This window comes from Globicephala melas, chromosome 6, assembly GCF_963455315.2.
Source record: "Globicephala melas chromosome 6, mGloMel1.2, whole genome shotgun sequence".
NCBI classification, from domain to species: Eukaryota; Metazoa; Chordata; class Mammalia; order Artiodactyla; family Delphinidae; genus Globicephala; species Globicephala melas.
The window spans coordinates 13980805-14001217 of NC_083319.1; the positions used below are offsets into that span (position 1 = coordinate 13980805).

General features: G+C 38.1%; 1 protein-coding gene across 1 annotated transcript in view; it reads left to right on the forward strand.

The window, feature by feature from the left end:
• C5 (complement C5) overlaps window positions 1-20413 on the forward strand; it is a 77809-nt gene that overhangs the window by 2331 nt on the left and 55065 nt on the right. The window contains exons 2-10 of the mRNA XM_030858828.3: window positions 751-943; window positions 2880-3042; window positions 8158-8228; window positions 9686-9777; window positions 11790-11872; window positions 14196-14286; window positions 16312-16426; window positions 18009-18135; window positions 20280-20395. Of these exons, the coding sequence (XP_030714688.1) occupies window positions 751-943; window positions 2880-3042; window positions 8158-8228; window positions 9686-9777; window positions 11790-11872; window positions 14196-14286; window positions 16312-16426; window positions 18009-18135; window positions 20280-20395 (1051 nt within the window). The remainder of the gene's footprint in view (window positions 1-750; window positions 944-2879; window positions 3043-8157; window positions 8229-9685; window positions 9778-11789; window positions 11873-14195; window positions 14287-16311; window positions 16427-18008; window positions 18136-20279; window positions 20396-20413) is intronic.

The window sequence follows — 20413 nt, forward strand, 5'->3', positions numbered from 1 at the left end:
CCACAAATAAATGTTGATTTAAAAATATCATTTTAAGTTGAGAATATGTGCCTATTTTATTTATTTTTATTTTATTTTTTATTTTATTTTTTGGCTGCATTGGGTCTTCGTTGCTGCGGGTGCACTTTCTCTAGTTGTGGTGAGCAGGGGCTACTCCCCGCTGTAGCGTGTGAGCTTCTTATTGTGGTGGCCTCTCCTGTTGCAGAACACGGGCTCTAGGCACATGGGCTTCAGCAGTTGCAGCACGCGGGCTCAGCAGTTGTGGCTCGCGGGCTCTAGAGCGCAGGCTCAGTGGCTGTGGCGCATGGGCCTTGTTGCTCTGCGGCATGTGGGATCTTCCCGGACCAGGGCTGGAACCCATGTCCCCTGCATTGGCAGGCGGATTCTTTTTTTTTTTTTTTTTGCGGTATGTGGGCCTCTCACTATTGTGGCCTCTCCCGTTGCGGAGCACAGGCTCTGGACGCGCAGGCTCAGCGGCCATGGCTCACGGGCCCAGCTGCTCTGCAGCATGTGGGATCTTCCCAGACCGGGGCACGAACCCGTGTCCCCTGCATTGGCAGGCGGACTCTCAACCACTGCACCACCAGGGAAGCCCTGGCAGGTGGATTCTTAAACACTGCGCCACCAAGGAAGGCCCCAAATGTGCCTATTTTAAATTGAATCTCTCAAGTGAGATTTAAAAAAAAATCAGAAGTATAACAAAAAATGTCATATAAATATACTGTTCCTTCTCTTTTCCTATTTCAACAGGTATGTCATTTCAGCACCAAAAGTATTCTGTGTTGGAGCATCTGAAAATATTGTAATTCAAGTTTATGGATACACTGAAGAATTTGATGCAACAATCTCTATCAAAAGTTATCCTGACAAAAAATTTACTTATTCTTCAGGCCATGTTATTTTATCCACAGTAAATAAATTCCAAAATTCTGCACTCTTAACAGTATGTATTTATCCTTCAGTTTCTTTATATATATAGAATATTCTCAGTAAAATGTGTACCAAGTTTGAGTATTGATAACACAGAGATTTGATCATTTATACCACTCTACCACTGCGTGATTATTAGATGATGTCAGTCACTAATGAGTCATAAGCACAAGAATATTATACTTACTTTTAGGTTTGTACATATTTAAGTAACATTGTACTAAAAATAGTTTTTATTATATTGCAAATAATAAAAAGACAACACTGAGAGTCCTCCAAAACATTTTATCCTTTAAACGGGATCTGTGTATTACTCAGGTTTGAGAAACGCTGATCTAAATAAATTCTAACCAAATGTAGGAATTCTTTGATTAATGTTCTTGATGGTAAATGCTCTAACCTCTTAACAAATACTTCCACTTTTTAGGTTTATTAAGAAATAAAATTCATTTCCCAAATGTAGACACTCTTATCTGATGCCATTAGCCACACACATGTGACTGTTACCTTTAAATTTAAATCAATCAAATGTAACTAAAATAAAAAATTCAGTTAATCACTCATACTAGCCACCTTTCAAGTGCTTAAATAGCCACAGGTAACTGGTGGCACCATACTGAACAGCTCTCCCTTATCACACAGAGCTCTGTTGAACAGTTCTAACTCAGATGGCTAATTGGAAAAGTAAATTAGGGTGGGGAAATCACAAAATTGATGCATACCTTAAGCATTTAACTTTATCTTAACGTTACAATGTATCTTTATTTGCTAATCGTTAAATGTTGTGCCCAGGTCTTTTCTTGGGTCCACTGGTTGGAGCAGAGATTCTTATTTATAATGTGTCACAGCTTTAACGAATCATTTGTTCTACAGTTTCTATTTCCTTAAAGTAGAGAAAGAACTTAGATACTTGCAAAGCAATCTGAGTGCAGAATCTTTATAGATTTTTACCGTTTTCCAAATTTTTACAGTACTCTCACATATCTAATTTAACATGGTTTGTTTTAGTGATTAACTTTTATCTCATGTTTTCAAAGCCGAAGTTTTCATAAAAACACTTTTCTGGGCTTCCCTGGTGGCGCAGTGGTTGAGAGTCCACCTACCGATGCAGGGGACACGGGTTCGTGACCCGGTCCAGGAAGATCCCACATGCCGCGGAGTGGCTGGGCCCGTGAGGCATGGCCGCTGAGCCTGCGCGTCCGGAGCCTGTGTTCCGCAACGGGAGAGGCCACAACAGTGAGAGGCCCGCGTACCGCAAAAAAAAAAAAAAAAAAAAAAAAAAAAACACTTTTCTTTTTTCTGTTACTTTCTGTGTATTAAATGTGCATATCATGCAGTGTAAAGTGGATCATTACAATTACATAGACAAATTGGAAAGCACATTGCTCAACCCGTGGAAGCAGAAGGATGTAGATAGGATACAAAGTGTCCTGAACATCAGTCAGGATGTTGAACTGAGGGGATGGAGAACATGGGCTAATCCAACAAGCTGATGAAGTGAAAGTTTAAGAGAGCTCCTATAGTAGTAGTTTTTACTAAATGCATGTAAAATTTGGGAAGCACAGAACCAAAAAGATTTTTTTTTTTTGTGGTATGCGGGCCTCTAACTGTTGTGGCCTCTCCCATTGCGGAGCACAAGGCTCCAGACGCGCAGGCTCAGCGGCCATGGCTCACTGGCCTAGCCACTCCGCAGCATGTGGGATCTTCCCGTACCCGGGCACGAACCCGTGCCCCCTGCATAGGCAGGCGGACTCTCAACCGCTGCGCCACCAGGGAAGCCCCCGAAAAAATTTTAATTGCTTAAAGCTAAATGTTGATTATGACATTTGATATTGAAGGGCTTTGGGCAAAATTTATTTACTACTTTGGCTCCTATACTACTTTTTAAATAACATGTTTTATATCCTTAAAATTATTATACTCTTTTCCATCAACATTGTCTTTTACAGATACAACCCAAACAATTGTCTGGAGGACAAGACCCAGTTTCACATGTGTATTTGGATGTTGTATCAAAGCATTTTTCAAAATCAAAAAAAATGCCAATAACCTATGACAATGGATTCCTCTTCATTCATACAGACAAACCTGTTTACACTCCACACCAGTCAGGTAGATTATAAAATGCTTCTCTCTCTGGGGGCGGGGGAGTGGGATTGGGATTGACACTATACTGTAGAGGTTTTTGGATTTTTTTCCCCAAGCTTGAACAGCTGGGTAAATGATGATGGCATTTATTTAAACTGAACTCTGGATGTGGGGAAGAGTTTTTATTTATTTATTTTTAATTTTTATTTTATATTGGAGTATAGTTGATTTACAATGTTGTGTTAGTTTCAAGTATACAGCAAAATGATTCAGTTATACATATACATATAACTTCTTTTTCAAATTCTTTTCCCATTGAGGTTATTACAGAATATTGAGCAGAGGGCCCTGTGCTATACAGTAGGTCCTTGTTGGTTATCTATTTTAAATATAGTAGTGTGAACACTCCCAAACTCATTCTATGAGGCCACCATCACCCTGATACCAAAACCAGACAAAGATACCACAAAAAAAGTAAATTACTGGCCAATATCACTGTAGAGCTTTTTAAAACTTGAATTTAAGTGGAGATAGGTTTCCAACTTGCTCAAAAGAGTCTCAATTCCCAGTGATTTTTACACTTATAAATATCATTTTAATTTTAAATTCATACAGAAATTGTTAAACAATTAAACAGAATTAATTTTAAATTTGATTTTAAATATAAATCTTAAATTCATATGGAAATGGCAAAAATTAACAGTTATATTATCTACCTCATCAGTTATTCCCATGTAGAAAAAAAACTATTTAAGAATTGTGAAATGTAGTGTTAGGTCTTATTATTAAACAATTTTAAGATGTAACTGCAAATATTATTTTGGCAATGAGAAGATAATTTATTATAAAGCAGTGATCATAAAAAAAGGTCTATTACTTTGGAGCTAATCCTCAAATTCAGAAAACAAATCAAACCCTAAGAATCAGATGTTTCAGCAAAATATAAACTAAATCACAGAAATATATGGATATTAATTTTCTAAAGGGATCTGCCTAAAGAAAGTTCCTATTAGAACATTGTTTTGTATTCTTGGTTTATCTGTTAGAGGGGGAAAGGGCAGGATAGCCAGTCAAAACTCTGGGATTGACAATTGACTGGATTTATTCCTAAGAAACCAACAATAAACACAGAAAAGTGTGAATGCTGACCACATATGTTCATGTGTCTGCAAAACCTTCGATTCCTCTATCACTCCCTGTTACCAGAATTAACTTTTGAGCACATCAGAGATGGAATTATGAGAGAACTGTATGTGGAAGGGGGAGGTTATGGAGTTTCAATAATGACATTATTGGTGAAGGAAAGAGGAAGGGAGGCAAGACCAGCCAGCTTTGTTGAAAACATTTCAGGTAGTAGATACCTGCTGCATATTGGTTGATGTTGATAGTATGGGGTGGAACAGGCCTGCACCACTACCTTTTTAGCAGGAGCTCCTGTTATGACCAGCTCAGAAAGGAAAGGCCTAGAGAGGGTGGGGTATTGCTTTCGGCTTGGACAGAATATCATAGCCAGAATAGTACTCTCTTGACTCCAAGATGATTTGGTGTACATGGAGATAGTCTCTGCCCATAAAGCTTGGGCCCTTTTTAAACATCATACCCAGAAACAAATATATCCATACCCCTGTGTTCCTCCTATGTTAGAGGAAGCTTCATTAATTGGGTCCTGTTGACACTACCTACTATTTAGCATCCTCATCTTTGTCCAACAAGTAGTCTGATACCCAGAGCCTGGGACCTCTCTTAGCTATCAAGGCTTTCCTTAAGAATAGCCTTGGGACTTCCCTGGTGGTACAGTGGTTAAGAATCCACCTTGCAATGCAGGGGATGTGGGTTTGATCCCTGGTCGGGGAGCTAAGATCCCACATGCCTCGTGGCCAAAAGACCAAAACATAAAACAGAAGCGGTATTATAACAGATTCAATGAAGACTTTAAAAATGGTCCACATCAAAAAAGTCTTAAAAAAAAATTAAGAACAGCCTCATATGTTATTTCTTTGTCAGAACTTTAGTGTAAGAAGATGTGGTATCCTCATCTATTCTAATCATAGAGGAGAACTAGAGAACTTTCTTCTAAATTTCTTTTTTTAATATATTTATTTATTTATTTTTGGGTGTGTTGGGTCTTCATTGCTGTGTGCAGGCTTTCTCTAGTTGTGGCAAGTGGGGGCTACTCTTCGTTGCGGTGCACGGTGGCTTCTCATTGCAGAGCATGGGCTCTAGGCATGTAGTTGTGGCACACGGGCTCAGTAGTTGTGGCTTGCAGGCTTAGTTGCTCTGCATCATGTGGGATCTTCCTGGACCAGGGCTCGAACCAGTGTCTCCTGCATTGGCAGGCGGATTCTTAACCACTGCGCCACCAGGGAAGCCACTCCTCTAAATATTGACTCATTGGGACTTCCCTGGTGGTCCAGTGGGTAAGACTCTGCGCTCCCAGTGCAGGGGGCCGGGGTTCGATCCCTGGTCAGGGAACAAGATCCTGCATGCATGCCACAACTAAGAGTTCGCATGCTGCAACTAAAAGATCCCGCATGCCACAACAAAGATCCTGGGTGCCACGACTAAGACCCAGCGCAGCCAAAATAAATAAATAAAATTTAAAAAGTAAATAAATCTTTTAAAATAAATAAATAAATATTGACTCATTACTGAGAAGTAGTGAAGTATAGTGGTTAAAAGCAAACTCTGGAGCCAAATTGTTGGGTTCAAATCCCAGCTTGGGCTCTTATTAGCTCTGTGACCCTGTGTGAGTTAATATTTCTGAGCCCCATTTTCCTCATCTGTATAATGGAGATAATAATAGAACTTACCTCATAGAGTTGTTGTGAGAGTTAAGTGAATTTATATGTGTCAATACTTCAAACACTGCCTACCACAGAGTAAGCACTAGGAAAGTATTTCCCATTATCATTTAATCTGTGGAATAGCGTAAAGCCTTATTTACATAGAAGAAAAAGAATGATTGAGAAGTAATTCTTTTAAAAATTGATTACATCTTGCTGTTTATAGCTCTTATGTCCCAATGCCCACATTTAATCTGAAGATCGTTGAGGGATTTTTCTTATAAGCATCTTTAGGATAGAGGCTTAAATCTTCAAGCCTTTATAGGACAAAGGCCTTCAGAGTATTGACCAAAATCCTTCAATTTCACACAGCCTGTGTCCTGCCTTCCCCTCCAACCTTATCACCCACCATGTTCCCCTTCATCGGTGGACACCAGCCAAGCTGACCTCTTTTCAGTTGCTTTCTCACACCATTTTCCTATCCACAGTAAAGCTTGTGTACCTCTTCCTGGTATATTCATGCCCCTTCCTTGCCTTCTTAACTCCTACTCAACCCTTACGTGCCATCCCATAAAGGGCAGCCTTCTCTGCTTCAAAGCTCCCTCTTCCACACTCAGAAAGCCAGGGAGTGTCTTTTATAGCACTTCCTACCCCTGGAATTTTACATTTACTTTGTGTCATCTTGTGTTTGCCTCTCTCCTCCACTCCATTAGAGGAATTCCATGTCTGATTTGTCACCACCATATCTCTGTGCCTAGCATAGTATCTGCACATAGAAGGCATTCAATATACATTTTTAAATTAATAAGCTATATCTTTGGTACAAAAAAATTATTAATCTTACCTTTGATACACCATTGCTATGAAGACAAGATTAATTTTCTAACCTAACACAAAATGGGTTAGAAAGTGAACAAGTAGTAGCCATAGAAGTAGTATAAAATAAAAATAATAAACATTTATTGATCAGTTATTATGTGCCGGGTTATGCAAAAGCTTTGTCTCATTTAGGCTCACATACTATGAAGCAGATACTAGCAGTCCTATTTTACAGATGCAGGAACTAAGGTGTAGAGGGATTAGGTATCCTGCTCTGGGTCACATTAGAAAGTGGCAGAGGCAGGAGTGAAACCCAAGTTTTGAACTCGAGGGCCTGAGCTCTTAACTTTTGTGGCATACTGCCTCTGGCAGCATCCCAGTGATGCTCAGGCCTGGACCAGGTATGTTCATAAAGCAGGAGGGAAGACTCGAGGAGAGAGACAGGGGTGAGGGGACAGCAGAGTGGAGGGATTTACTGAGCATTTTGCTTTGATCTTATGGTATAGGGAAACAAATTTTAGAGCGCTTAACACGTGGCTTCTTGTGTAGAGCTTTGCATAATACCGACCCTTTAAAAGGTTTATGGCATCAGCTCAATTTTATTTTGTGGTTAAAGTTTTGGCCATGAAATGATTTGAGCATCAGTAAAACCCTAGAGAAATTATAATATGTCATTGGAAGGAACTAGATCAGCAAGTCTCAAGCAGCTATGAGTTAAAAGCTAAGCAGATGCTTTTTTTTAAAAGGTGGGGATCTATTAACTGACAGAAAGAAGTGGAAGAGAACTAATTGTTATTGAGCCCTTGCCATTATTCTTTTAACAATGAGAGAACAATTGTAGGATCTGCCTCAATAAATATAACAAAACCATAGAATTCAGTGCTATCTTTAGTAACAGTAAGAGACAATTTGGGGCCTTGTTGTAAGAGTGTATAATGTCTGAAACAAAGTACCTAATTTTCCATTAAAATCTTCAACTTTAATATGAGACAATTTATTATACTCCCATATAACCATATGGTAGACATCACTATTTTGCTACTATGAAATTCTTTTTTTTTTTTTTTGGTCCATGCCGTGTGGCATGCGGGATGTGGGATCTTAGTTCCCTGACCAGGGATCAAACCCATGTCCCCTGCATTGGGAGCGCGGAGTCTTATCCGCTGGACCACCAGGGAAGTCCCTACTATGAAATTCTTTATAAACAGTGGCCTAATTACAGATATAACTAATTTTGTACTATATATTTATTCCCAAAAAGATGTATGTAAATATATTTTAATAAAGTGAACTGTACTTTAAATTCACTAGAAAGTAGCTCTTTAAAGGAATCCAAAAGGATTCTCTTTAAAAGAAAAAAATCATTGGTATGTATATGTCTACAAACTAACTTTTCCTTTCTTTTAAATATGGATTTTCATGTATGACTGTGTATTGAATTTTTAAAATGAAGCTCATCTCTTTTAAGGGTGACTATTGTAAAAAATCAAAATACTGTGCTTAGCAAAGTTTTTGATGATATCAATTATTCTTACAGTAAAGGTTAGAGTTTATTCACTGAACGATGACTTGAAGCCAGCCAAAAGAGAAACTGTCTTAACTTTCATAGTAAGTATGTTATTTATTTGGATGAGATACTCTGTTCCATAATCCTGCCCTCACACTATACTAACTCATTCAGTGTTCAGGAAATGGTTGTTGAACACCTTCTGTGAGTATAAAATTGTAGGTTTATACCTCTACAATATGTAAAAACCTCATGAAAATGAAATCTCAACAAGTTATGTTTTGAACTAAATCATTTAAATATATCCTTCATGATTTATTTCTTGAAGAACACTGATCAATCACTAAGAATTAGTTGAATGCCTATTATGTCTGAGATTTTTTATTTGTACAATACACTTGAGCACTTTAGGCTTTAGTAACTAACATACTAACACATGAAAAATAGTGCTAACCCATGAGATAAAGATCAGCTGTTATCAGCTTTTCATCAGCCATGACATATGTAACAGATGATATGCACATGTGAAATAAACTCCCATGGTCTTCCCAGTTCGTGTCACAACCCTACAAATTTTTGTGGGGAGATAACTGCTCACCTATTAACAGTAGGTGTACTAGTAATTGGTCCTTCACTATAGGTTGCAGTACCTTTCCTCCTACTCAAATAACCAAAAACCCGAAAACCTTAACAGAGCACAAATGAAAAAGAGGATTGTATCGGAATAACCTTGAATCCTTCATAATTTACAAAAATCATAAAACTTTCACAAACTTTAACATCTGACTATTTTATAATGAATTACTTGAGAAGCATCCAGAGTGTTCCAAGATTGTGGTGGATAACTATTGACATAGACTGCAAACTTACAAAATGTCTAGCTAATAAATGCATTTTACAGCATATTTGCTTTGGAAAGCTTCAGATGAACACATACAGAATTTAGATTCAGGTATCTGTAAAGCATGTAAGTTCATATTTCATACATTATAACATCAGTTTTTGTCATACTTCTTTTTTTTCTTTAGTTGTACAATAAAGAGTTGAATCTCTTCTAGATAACTGAGACTAGGATACCCAGGACACTGATTTACTCCCCCCCCTCCCCACCCCCGGTGAGGCAGGAGATGGAAGAGGGTCCAAAAAGAGGGAGGGAAGTGGCTTAAATTAACCATATTTGCATTTCACAACATTTAAATGATTATCCTCCTTCATATTTAATTTGAAGACATGGATATTTGTTAGTAAATATTACTGTAGATCAAAGACAATATAATCGGGCTTCCCTGGTGGCGCAGTGGTTGAGAGTCCCCCTGCCGATGCAGGGGACACGGGTTCGTGCCCCGGTCCGGGAAGATCCCACATGCCGTGGAGCGGCTGGGCCCGTGAGCCATGGCCGCCGAGCCTGCGCGTCCGGAGCCTGTGCTCCGCAACGGGAGAGGCCACAGCAGTGAGAGGCCCGCATACCGCAAAAAAAAAAAAAAGAAAAAGACAATATAATCAGTTAATTTTAAAAATGTGATTTATGTGATTTGAAGTTGTTTGTTTTTATTCAAAGGATCCTGAAGGATCAGAAGTTGACATGGTAGAAGAAAATGATTATACTGGAATTGTCTCTTTTCCTGACTTCAAGATTCCATCTAATCCTAAGTATTTTAAAGTATTTGTTAATAAAGTTTTCTCTAAAAAGCACATCTGGAACTTTTGGTTGTGAGGTAGATAACCAGTCAAATGGAGCCACCTAGTGTTAACAAAGGGTAGGTGTGAAGGAAATGAGGATATACAAACTCTTTTCAAGTCTAATTAGAAGCTAGGCTCAGGTTCTGGCAAAACAAACAAACCACTCCCAATACTTCTTACCAATCCTCTTTACGTATAGAAATTAAAATTTGGAAGAGGCAAAAAACAGTCCCCAGTCCTTTTTTTTTTCTTCCCATCAAAACCATCAACCCTCCACCCTTCAAGGAATCTAATAGACTATCAGTCTAAAAGGCTGGTATTATCCCATGCCTAGCTCTGAGAGTTATAAAAATATTGGTCCCCTGTAGTCTTTACTGCACAGAATACCAGAAGACAGATTTCAAGAGGGAGGGTGTTATTAATTTCCTCCATTTGGCCACATGCTAAAGGATTAAGAAGAGAACCCAATGTGAAAAAAATTTAGTGAACACATTCCTGGTATACGCAAAGTACAACGGGAATGAGAAATTCAAAACAGAAATAAAGAATCCACAGTCCCTGTCTGCAAGGAACTTAGAGGAGGACAAATAAGATAAGTGCACCTATAAAATGACTACAATATCACTTTAAAGCAAAATCTTTTTATGGTCATTTTTGTCTGCCCTCTAGAATCGAGTTTGCAGTTAATTCACTGTACTGAAGATTTTCTAGAAATTTGGATGAAATTGGGGGATTTAAATAATTTGGATAATTTTAAAATTTTGTACTTCCTTGAAAATATTACACGCTCCATAGCACAGAATTTATCCAGTTATTTTATAATTATTATCATTTCTCCAACTTCATCTTCTGTCATTTGCTCCATGACAGATTATGTCAGCCATGACCAGTATTGTCTTACCCCAGTACATTTGCACATGTTGTCCCTTCTGCTTAGAATGTACTCCACCTTGCTCTTTACAAGGCTGGCTTCCTTTCATTCTTTAGGACACAGGGTAAATGCTCCCTTTTCAAAGAAGTTATCCCTGGATGCATGATCTAATGTAGTCTCTCTCTTCCTTTTACTCTCTTGTTTATTTTCTTCATGGCACTTATCTCAGTTTTGTAAGTAATTATTTATTAATTTACTTGTCTTTTATTCCCCACTAGACTGTAAACTCCTTGAGGACAGGAGTCTTGTCCATATTGGTCACTTTTGAATCACTAGCACCTCAACATAACAGGCACTTGATAAATGTTCTTTGTGTAAATGATGATGATAACCATAATATTAAACTTTATTGATTGCATAACCAGTGTGCAAGATAGATTTTATTTTTCCCATTTCACAAATGAATCTAAGTAATTTGCTCAAGTCCAATCTGCTACTAAACGTAAAAGTGGGGATTTGGACTCCCATGGACTAGTAACTCTGGGAAGACAGGATCTCTTCTATCTTGTTCATTTTTTATCTCCAGTGCTTAATCCAGTTCTCAGTCAATATTTTTGAATGAAGGTTGTGAAACTCAGATCATTTTCCACTTTAAACAAACCATATTTTGTCCCCAACCAAAATTTCATTTATGTGAAGTGTGAATTTTATCATCTGGATAGGCTTGACCTGTATTATATGTTTCTAGAGACATTGTTATGGATTTTCTACTACAGGGTGGATTTTAGTATTATGTTAGTATAATTAAGCTCCAGGATTAGTAAATTTTCAAGTATCATAAGCTCTTCAAATCAAAGCTATTATATTGAGATAAAAATACCTGAAAAAAATCACAATGTATGAAAACTAATTACTAAATAATTTCTATTATCTTGAAAATGCTCAGTTATTTCTGTTTATTGCTTTAAAATCTGCTGTCGAAAAAAAGTATGTAGGCTATATACATCTTTACTTACCTCTCCCTCTTTAAAATGGGAATTGATTAGATTTTCTTTGGGTGAATTAAAAACATTTGATGACTTCTGTAATTATAAATATTTTGCTTCCATAGATATGGTGTATGGACAGTTCGAGCTAAATATAAAGAAGACTTTTCAACAACTGGAACTGCATATTTTGAAATTAAAGAATATGGTAATTTCTTACAATTAAAAGTTTACCTATAAAGAGTTAGTATTTTTGCAATAATTCTTTTCATGAATGAACTTAATGCAAAATCACTCCCAGATGAAGATGAGGCCACTTGCTGGTATGGTTAGAAGTACTGCTCAAGGGGGTGGGCAGAGTTGTCCACATGCCTAGGCTCTAGTTCTGGCTGCCCTTGGTAACCCTGAATAAGCACACCAGTCTCTCTGGACTTGTCTTCCTCTTTATAGAGCCTCAAGAGACGTAGTCCCCTGAGGAACTTGACTAGTTAAGGTCCTTTCCAGAATTATGATTTTAGGAGAAACTTAAAGAATCAGAGTTGAGGTGAACAGAACCTGATAAGACTAATAGATGATTTACTGAATTCATTACAACCAGCTAGTGACAGAACAAGAACATTTGGATTTCCTTACCTCTAGTCCAGTGCTATTTTCTTTCTAGCTCACAAATTCCTAATACATTGATCCAAAATTTTAAGATATTCTTATTTTGAAATCAATCATATTAATGGATTAATAATTAACATATAAACAGCTTAACCTTTCCATTTCTTGTGGTTGTTTACTAGAGTATTTGTGTGCTCTGATATCAAATTTAACTTTCTTTTTCTTGAAGTCATTTTTTTATTCCCCAGGAGACTCATAGTAATGTGGCAAATAACACGAATTTTAACAATTAACAAACGGTGACAAAGCAAATTTATTATAATGAAACTCAACTTTAAAGATTATAGGCTCTAAATAACATATAATCCTGACTGATCCCCCATCCTCCAAGTGTTTTTGCTGCTTCTTGTAGATATCTAAAAATTCATCCACCTCTTATTATCTGCAGCCACACATTGATTTTACCACCAGGCTCCCTCCTGGTCTACTGCAACCCCCACTAATTGCTGTCTCTGCTTCAAAGATATTCTCTCTTGGTATTAGCCAAAATAACCTTGAAATGCAAACTTTGTCATGTTATTTCTCTATTGAAAAGTCCCCAGTATCTCCTCATTCCCACCTCTTTTTCAGCCTCATTTATACCACTCCAGGAATGGTGACTTTGCATTTGATGTTCCATCTGCCTGCAACACCCTCCCTCTCCCTCTTGCCTAGCCAACTCCTACTCACCTTTCAAGTCTCAGTTGAAAAGCCATTTATTCAGTGAAGTTTTCCCTAAATTCTTTTTCCTGGGAAGGATTCCCTGTACTTATTTATATCAGTTTTCATAACTGTCATCTGTCATTTAGGTGTTTGTGTAATTCTTTGCTTATGCCTGTCTTCCCTGCTTGACTGTGAGCTCATTAAGGGCAGGGTTTGTGTCCTTTTCATTGGTATATCACTGTTGGCAGGAGTACGCAGGCTACATGGCACCTAGGTACTGGATGAAAGGATGAGATATTTTCCTCTACTTCATATCCTGGGGAGAACACATCTGTCTTGATCTTTAATAACATAGGAATGCAGCCCAGAGCAACAAATTGCATTGCTCTTTTTCTTCTGTTTTTCACCATTTAGAAAACACATAAGCCCTATCTGAAGCCAACTATCTCACTTACTCTCCCGTGTCAGTCTTTGTCTACAATATCAAGGTCATACAATCACCCAATTTTCTACTAACTGTTGTGCAGGTTAATAGAATTAGAATCTGTAAGCCTCAGTACACAGTCTGAGTTAGTATAAAGAGAAGACAGTGCCATTTTGACAGATGAAATTGTTTTCTCTTGGGCAATCAAGATACCAAAGAGAGGAAAAAACCCTCCTTCCTTTCTGCCCTAATTTTTAATTTTTTATGAAGGTTCTTTCTTGTAGCTAATTGTAAGCTCTCTCTTCTTGACTAAAGTGAGAGTTTTATGTTGGAATTTGGAGACTGGATGGATTTTTCTACTAGATAAAAAAAGGAAATATTAAATAAGCAAGAAATTTCTTTTTCCATTTTGAATGTAATAAACATTTGTTGAGCACATACTATATTTGCGATTCATGAGAAAGATGGGAGGGGGAGACATACAAAGATAAAGAGAGAATAGTCTTTTTTGTTTCAAGGAGCCAATACTCTAGTGGAGGAAATAATCGATTGCCTATAATAAGTGCTGAAATCAAAGTATAAGTGAAGTGTTTCCAGTACATAGAGGATGGATTGACCTCTGATTGGCAGAATGGGAGGCTCCCCAAAAATAGTGTTGTTGTTGATGATAATGATGACAAAGTGGATGTTGTGCTGATGTAGCAGCTTATCCAGCTAATCCAGAAATACAGTTGGTTGCTATGATTTAAAGACTACTCTAAATTAAATGGTAATGTTGCCTCTTTGTTTTTATTTTCAGTGTTGCCACACTTTTCTATCTCAATAGAAACAGAAAATAATTTCATTGGTTATAAGGACTTTAATAATTTTGAAATTACTATAAAAGCAAGGTAAGAAAGTTTTTTTTTTTTCAGATTATCTAGCTGAACTGAGTTCCAACTCTGGGGACAGTTGCCCAGAGTGAGATGTGTGATCTTTTTCCAGTTTTATTGAGATATAATTGACATATAACATTGTGCAAGTTTAACGTGTACAATGTGTTGAGTTGATAGATTTATATATCGCTGAGATCTGTGATTTAGTGGCAATGTCTTCCATTACTTAAAAACCGACTGATTGAGAAGACACTATGCCTATAGTTTATTAGCTCATACTGATTTTAGCTGATTCTGATTTTAGCTTTGTTGGTTATTCACCAGAGGGGGGGTGGGAAATCCTAAAGATTTAAGTTCAATGTGTATGTTTAGGAACCAGCATGACTTAGGATATTGGGACTGAGATATGAAACCTTCACTTCTTGTCATTTTTAATGGCTTAATCAGCCAGCTAATGCTGCATACCTGCTCTAAGATCTAATGCCTTAAAACCATAGCCATTTACGAGTCAGCTGGGCAGTTCTGCTGATCTGGGCCAGGCCAACGTCAGTGGGGCTCGCCCATGTGCCTGCAGTCAGTTGGCAGGTCAGCTGGGGGCCAGCTGGTTTAGGGAGGTCTTACTCACATGCCTGGCAGCTGGCTAGCAGTTGACTGAAGCTACAAGGATGATTGGACCATGTGTATTTCTCATCAACCAACTGGCTAGCCTGTAGCAGCAGCAATGCTCAAAGAGAGAAAATGAGAGCATAAAAGTCCTCTTGAGGTTTGCACTTTGAGACTGGCACACCATCACTTCCAACACATTCTTTTTTTTTTTTTTTTTTTTTCTATACGCGGGCCTCTCACTGTTGTGGCCTCTCCCGTTGCAGAGCACAGGCTCTGGACACGCAGGCTCAGCGGCCATGGCTCACGGGCCCAGCCGCTCCGCGGCATGTGGGATCTTCCCGGACCGGGGCACGAACCCGTGTCCCCTGCATCGGCAGGCGGACTCTCAACCACTGCGCCACCAGGGAAGCCCCCAACACATTCTTTTGACCAAAGCAAATTACAAGACTAGCACAAAGGAAATAGACTCCCTTCACACCCAAGGAGCTGCAAAGGTGGTGGATACATGGAGAGGTGGAGAATTGGGGTTATTTTTGCAAGCAATCTACCACAAAAGCTTAGGTCATTTAAAAATGATGATATACTGTAGTTATTAATAACATTAACTGATTTATATAACTATATGTGTCAAGCACTTTTGAAAGCACTCTGTACACATTACCTCATTTAAGCTTTATGAAAACTCTATGAGGTAGATACTGTTACTATCCCCACATTACAAATGGAAAAACAGAGGTACATAAATGTTAAGTAATTTGCCCAAGATCATACAACTAGTAAGTCACTTGGCCTGTCTCATTCCAGAATACATGCCCTCAAATGCTACCCTATACTGCCTCTCTTACTAGCATTTATTCCTCAAATAGAGTGTTTGTCCCTTAATCTAAACCAGCATAAAATGCTCACTTGACAGAGAATTGTAGAAATTGACTTCTTTTAATGGAGGGACTTATTTTTTTGTTCAAACTATGAATAAGGAAAGTTAGCTCTTGCTATAGTATTTGCTGTGCAGGAAGTTTTCTTTATTATTACTTTAATTCTAAACTAAAAAAGGAAGTATGCAGTTAGAATTTTAAAAAAGAACATATAACTCTGAGATCGGGCATGCTGCTTTTAAAAACATAAAAGAAGAAAAAGAGCAGCTCTCCACTGGTATCAAAATCATTGAGGAAGTGATGTGTCCTGTAAGAAAGGGCCCCAGACCTGACTCTTTTGATCTCCTCAAGATCAGTTTTTTTCATCTAGCACATAGTAATAAAAATCTGTACTTTGGCTTTATTATTGTAGCTTTATGAGGATGAAATATAACAGTGGATGGAAGGCACTTTAAAGTGTATCAAATGCTTTATGTAATTTTGAATTGTTATATTTTATCCAGATTTTATTATTGTAACCCTGTTAGCAAAACAATTTTATGGTATGATTGTTTGACAGATATTTTTATAATAAAGTCGTCAACGAGGCTGACGTTTATATCTTTTTTGGAATAAGAGAAGACTTAAAAGATAATCAAAAAGAAATGATGCAAAAAGCAATGCAAAGCACAGTGGTAAGAGATTCACTTGTACCTAAAGATCCGTCATGAATGCTAGAGATGGAAAGTGACTTAAAATTCATCTAGTCCAATCTCTCATTTTAAATAGGTGTGGAAATTGAAACTTAAAATCCTCTGTTGGTTTCTCACTATCCTTAGGATAAAGTTCACTTTCCTTGGCATCAGCTCCCCTCACCAGCCCATTTCTCCCTTTCTTCTCCCTTGCACTGGTCACTTCAGTTTCTCAAAATTACCCTAGTCTCTCTTGCCTCCAGGTCTTTGCAGAGTTGCTCCTTCTGCTTGGGAATGCTCTTTCCCTTTGTTCCCTCCTGCCTCTTCTTTGCCCAGGTAATTCCTTCTCATTCTTTGTCTCAATGTGGACACACTTTCTACTCCCTCAGGCCTTGAGTCGCTCTCAGTGGAGCACGTTTCACACTTCATTGCAGTGGTTCTCAACCAGGGATGACTTTTACCCCCAAGGGGACATTTGGTAATGTCAAGAGACATTTGTGGTTGTCACAACTGGGGAAGAGGATCATACGGGCACTTAGTGGGTAGAGGCCAGGGATGCTGTGAAACTCCTTCAGGACAGTGCCCCACAACAAAGAATTATCCTGTACAAATGAGGTCAATAGTGCTGAGAAACCCTTCTTATTGTATGGTTTATTTACGTCTCTATCATTCTCTACACAAAACTCTTTGGGGGTCTGAATCATTCCCATTGTATGCCCAGAGCCAGCCTCGTTCCTGGCAAAACGTAGGTGCTCTATAAAAATTTATAAGTGAATGAATGAACTCACTGGGAAGTTATTGGTCCATGGTCAAGGGCTAGTGGTTGCTGGAGCTCAGAGTAGAGCCCTGGTCCCCTTTTCTCTAGTTCAGTGTTCTTTACATTATACTGTGGATGGTAAGGGTTCATGTCATTTTGCTCACTGCTGCATATTCACATAGTTTGTATCATCAGTAATTTAGCCTTTGTTCTTTCAAAATACAGTTTTATTTCTTTAAGATATAAATTAAATGCCTCTTTTTAATGCAAGATTCTATGCTAGACACTGAGATTTAAAGCTACATAAGACAAAATCCCTGGCCTCGTAACACTCAATTTCAGAAGAAAAAAGAACGCAAAATCTATTTTACTGTTGTGGTTAATAATTAAATAATATCATGTGACTTAACCCCATATCCCATTACCCATTGTGTGTTTTTAAATTAGCGTTTCAATATGTAAGCAGCAAAGTACAAAGTAAATATCATAAAACCCCATAAACTCTCAGTTAAGAGCAAAAGTAAGCTGAGAGGTCTAGAAAGATGATGACTCAGTGATTGGAAGAAGTCATCTTTGCCAGCTAGTACAAAAAAGGCCTGTGAAATCAAATGATATTTAAGACGCTTCCGTGTCAAAATTCTAAAGAAATAGATTAGAAAATAACATTCTGGGCTTAACTGTGGACTCATTTACTCACTTTAGTGGTGACAATAAAGCATTCCTCTGACATTTGTCTTCAATTGAGAGGCTAGTAAAGGCACATTTTGTTCATTTTTTCCTTATAAATTCTTCTGTGAAATAACTCTTTCATTTTCCCCCTTTAAACAGTTGATAAATGGAATTGCTCGAGTCACATTTGACTCTGAAACAGCAATTAAAGAATTGTCCTATGGCAGTCTAGAAGATGTAAACAACAAGTACCTTTATATTGGTGTGACAGTCATAGAGTCTACAGGTGAGCTTGGTTTTTTTTTTAAACTTTCTCTTGGGAAATATTTAGACAGCATTTTCAAGGTATAAATAATTTCTACAGTTCTTTCACAGTTTACTTCCTTTTATAGTTAAGTTTTATTTTTTACATCATTAAAAACTTGGATTAAAGTATAGCTCTGCCACCCCCTAGTCACTGGGTCTCTATTGCCTCACTGGCAAGAATGGGATAACACCTGCCCATCTGGTATTCCAACTGGGTCTGCAACTTATCTGGCATGAACATTTGGCACCCCGATTTTCTCACCCAGTAAGAATCAAAATCAAAGAGATTATGTGTGTAAAAACATTTGATAAATCACCATGCAAATGAAAGTTATTACTACTATCATTGTTTTCGTCCCCTTAGCTGTACAATGATGGAGTTGAACAAAGTGCATCCTAAAGCCCTTTTCTTCTGTAATAGTCAGTAATTCTATTTAAAATTGGAGGTGATGTTTCTAAAATAGATCCAATAGTAGTATATCCCTCATAGGGTTATGGTGAGGATCAAAGAGTCAGTATATGCAAAGCACTTAAAACAGCACCTCTTCTTCCTCCTCCTCCTCGTCCTCCCCCTTCCCCTCCTCCTCGTCCTCCCTCTTCCTCTCCCCCTCCTCCTCCTCCCCCCCTCCTCCTCCTCCTTCTTTTCTCCACCTACTTCTTTCTTAACATTCTTAGCACCTTGTCTAGTACTCTTAATCCTCACTCCAATGGTTTTAATAGTTATTAATTATTACTCCAAGTTGGGTTACTTTGTCTTACTTCTGATATGTCTTGATTACTAATGTAACTTATATTTTCAGGTCTATATTGAATCCCCAACCAACCTTGAACAAATAATTTAACCACACTGAGGCCACTTTTTTTTTTCAATAAAATGACTGTTAGACCAAATTATTCCTAAGTCCCGTTCCACCTCTTTAAATTTTCCTTCTGGGTAGCAGAATGAAGAATTGAGGTAATTATCGAGTTATTAAGCACTTTGTATGCATCTGATGCTCAATAGATGTGGGAGAATGATGATGACTTTATACTCCCTGCCCTGGCTGTGTTTTTGACATTGTTTTAATGTTTCTTTGTTACTTTTATTTTTCTCAATTTATTACAAACAAATTCAGGTTAAGCAGTATTTATTAGATATGCAAAGAGTGCTGCTAAATATGCAGGCTTACAAATATTAATGATGCGTAATCCCAGTACTCAAGTGGCTTACAAACAAGCACCTATAAGACAAGTAAACAAAGAACTCTGAACAAGAAGGCATTCCATATGTGCTCTAAGAAAAGTGCTTAATGCTACTGACCTTCAGAAGAAGATGAGCTCCTAGGTGATTGTTGAGCAACCAAGAATGGTGTCCTGAAGATGATTGGTCTTGTTGTGAAAGATAAGTAGGGTTCTGAGGCAGGGATAACAGCCAGGATGAAGTGGGGCACCCTTCACAGAGTGAACATACCAAGAGTGGGAGGTGAAACTTGACCTTTGAGAGTAGCAGATTATTCCTTTCACTGAAGTATAGGATATATATGTAGGGGTATTAGGGATGTAATACTGGAAAGGAGTTTGAGGATACTAGAACTTTGTATATCATTCTTAATAGTTTAGCTTAAGTTTTAGCTAATGGGTAACAAACACTATTGGGGTCTTGCTAGTAGACCCTCTGGGCTCTCTCTACCTCAAGCTCTCCTTTTATGTCTTCTCCACTTCTCTCCATATCCCTGCTTTCTAAAGGTGAATGCCCTGTAAGGCTTAGTCTCTGGCCTACCCTTTCTTCTCTCCTTAATGCCTTATACATATTTAACTGAAACTCAGGCCACTGGTGAAAAGTGGTGTCCCTTCCTTGAATTCTTCCTCAGTCCAATCCTATTGCTCTACTTCCATAAGGACCACCTCTGCCCACAAGCCTTGTGCGTAAGGCTTTGGAAACTCCTGAGAAGAGTTTACTCTTCTCTGCACTGCCCCTCTGAACCAAGACCCATATCCTACTTGCTGTTGGTAAATGAATGAGTGCAGGAATGGAGTGAATGAATGAATGAGTAGGTCTGTGGAGACATATGAACACAAAATAGCTCCCCACACAGATCCGTACACTCCTAATAAAGGTCAACATAATCCTTGTCATTTCTTTAGGTGGATTTTCTGAAGAAGCAGAAATTCCTGGCATCAAATATGTCCTTTCTCCCTACAAACTGAATTTGGTTGCTACTCCTCTTTTTGTGAAGCCTGGGATTCCATTTTCTGTCAAGGTAGATGATGGGGGGAAA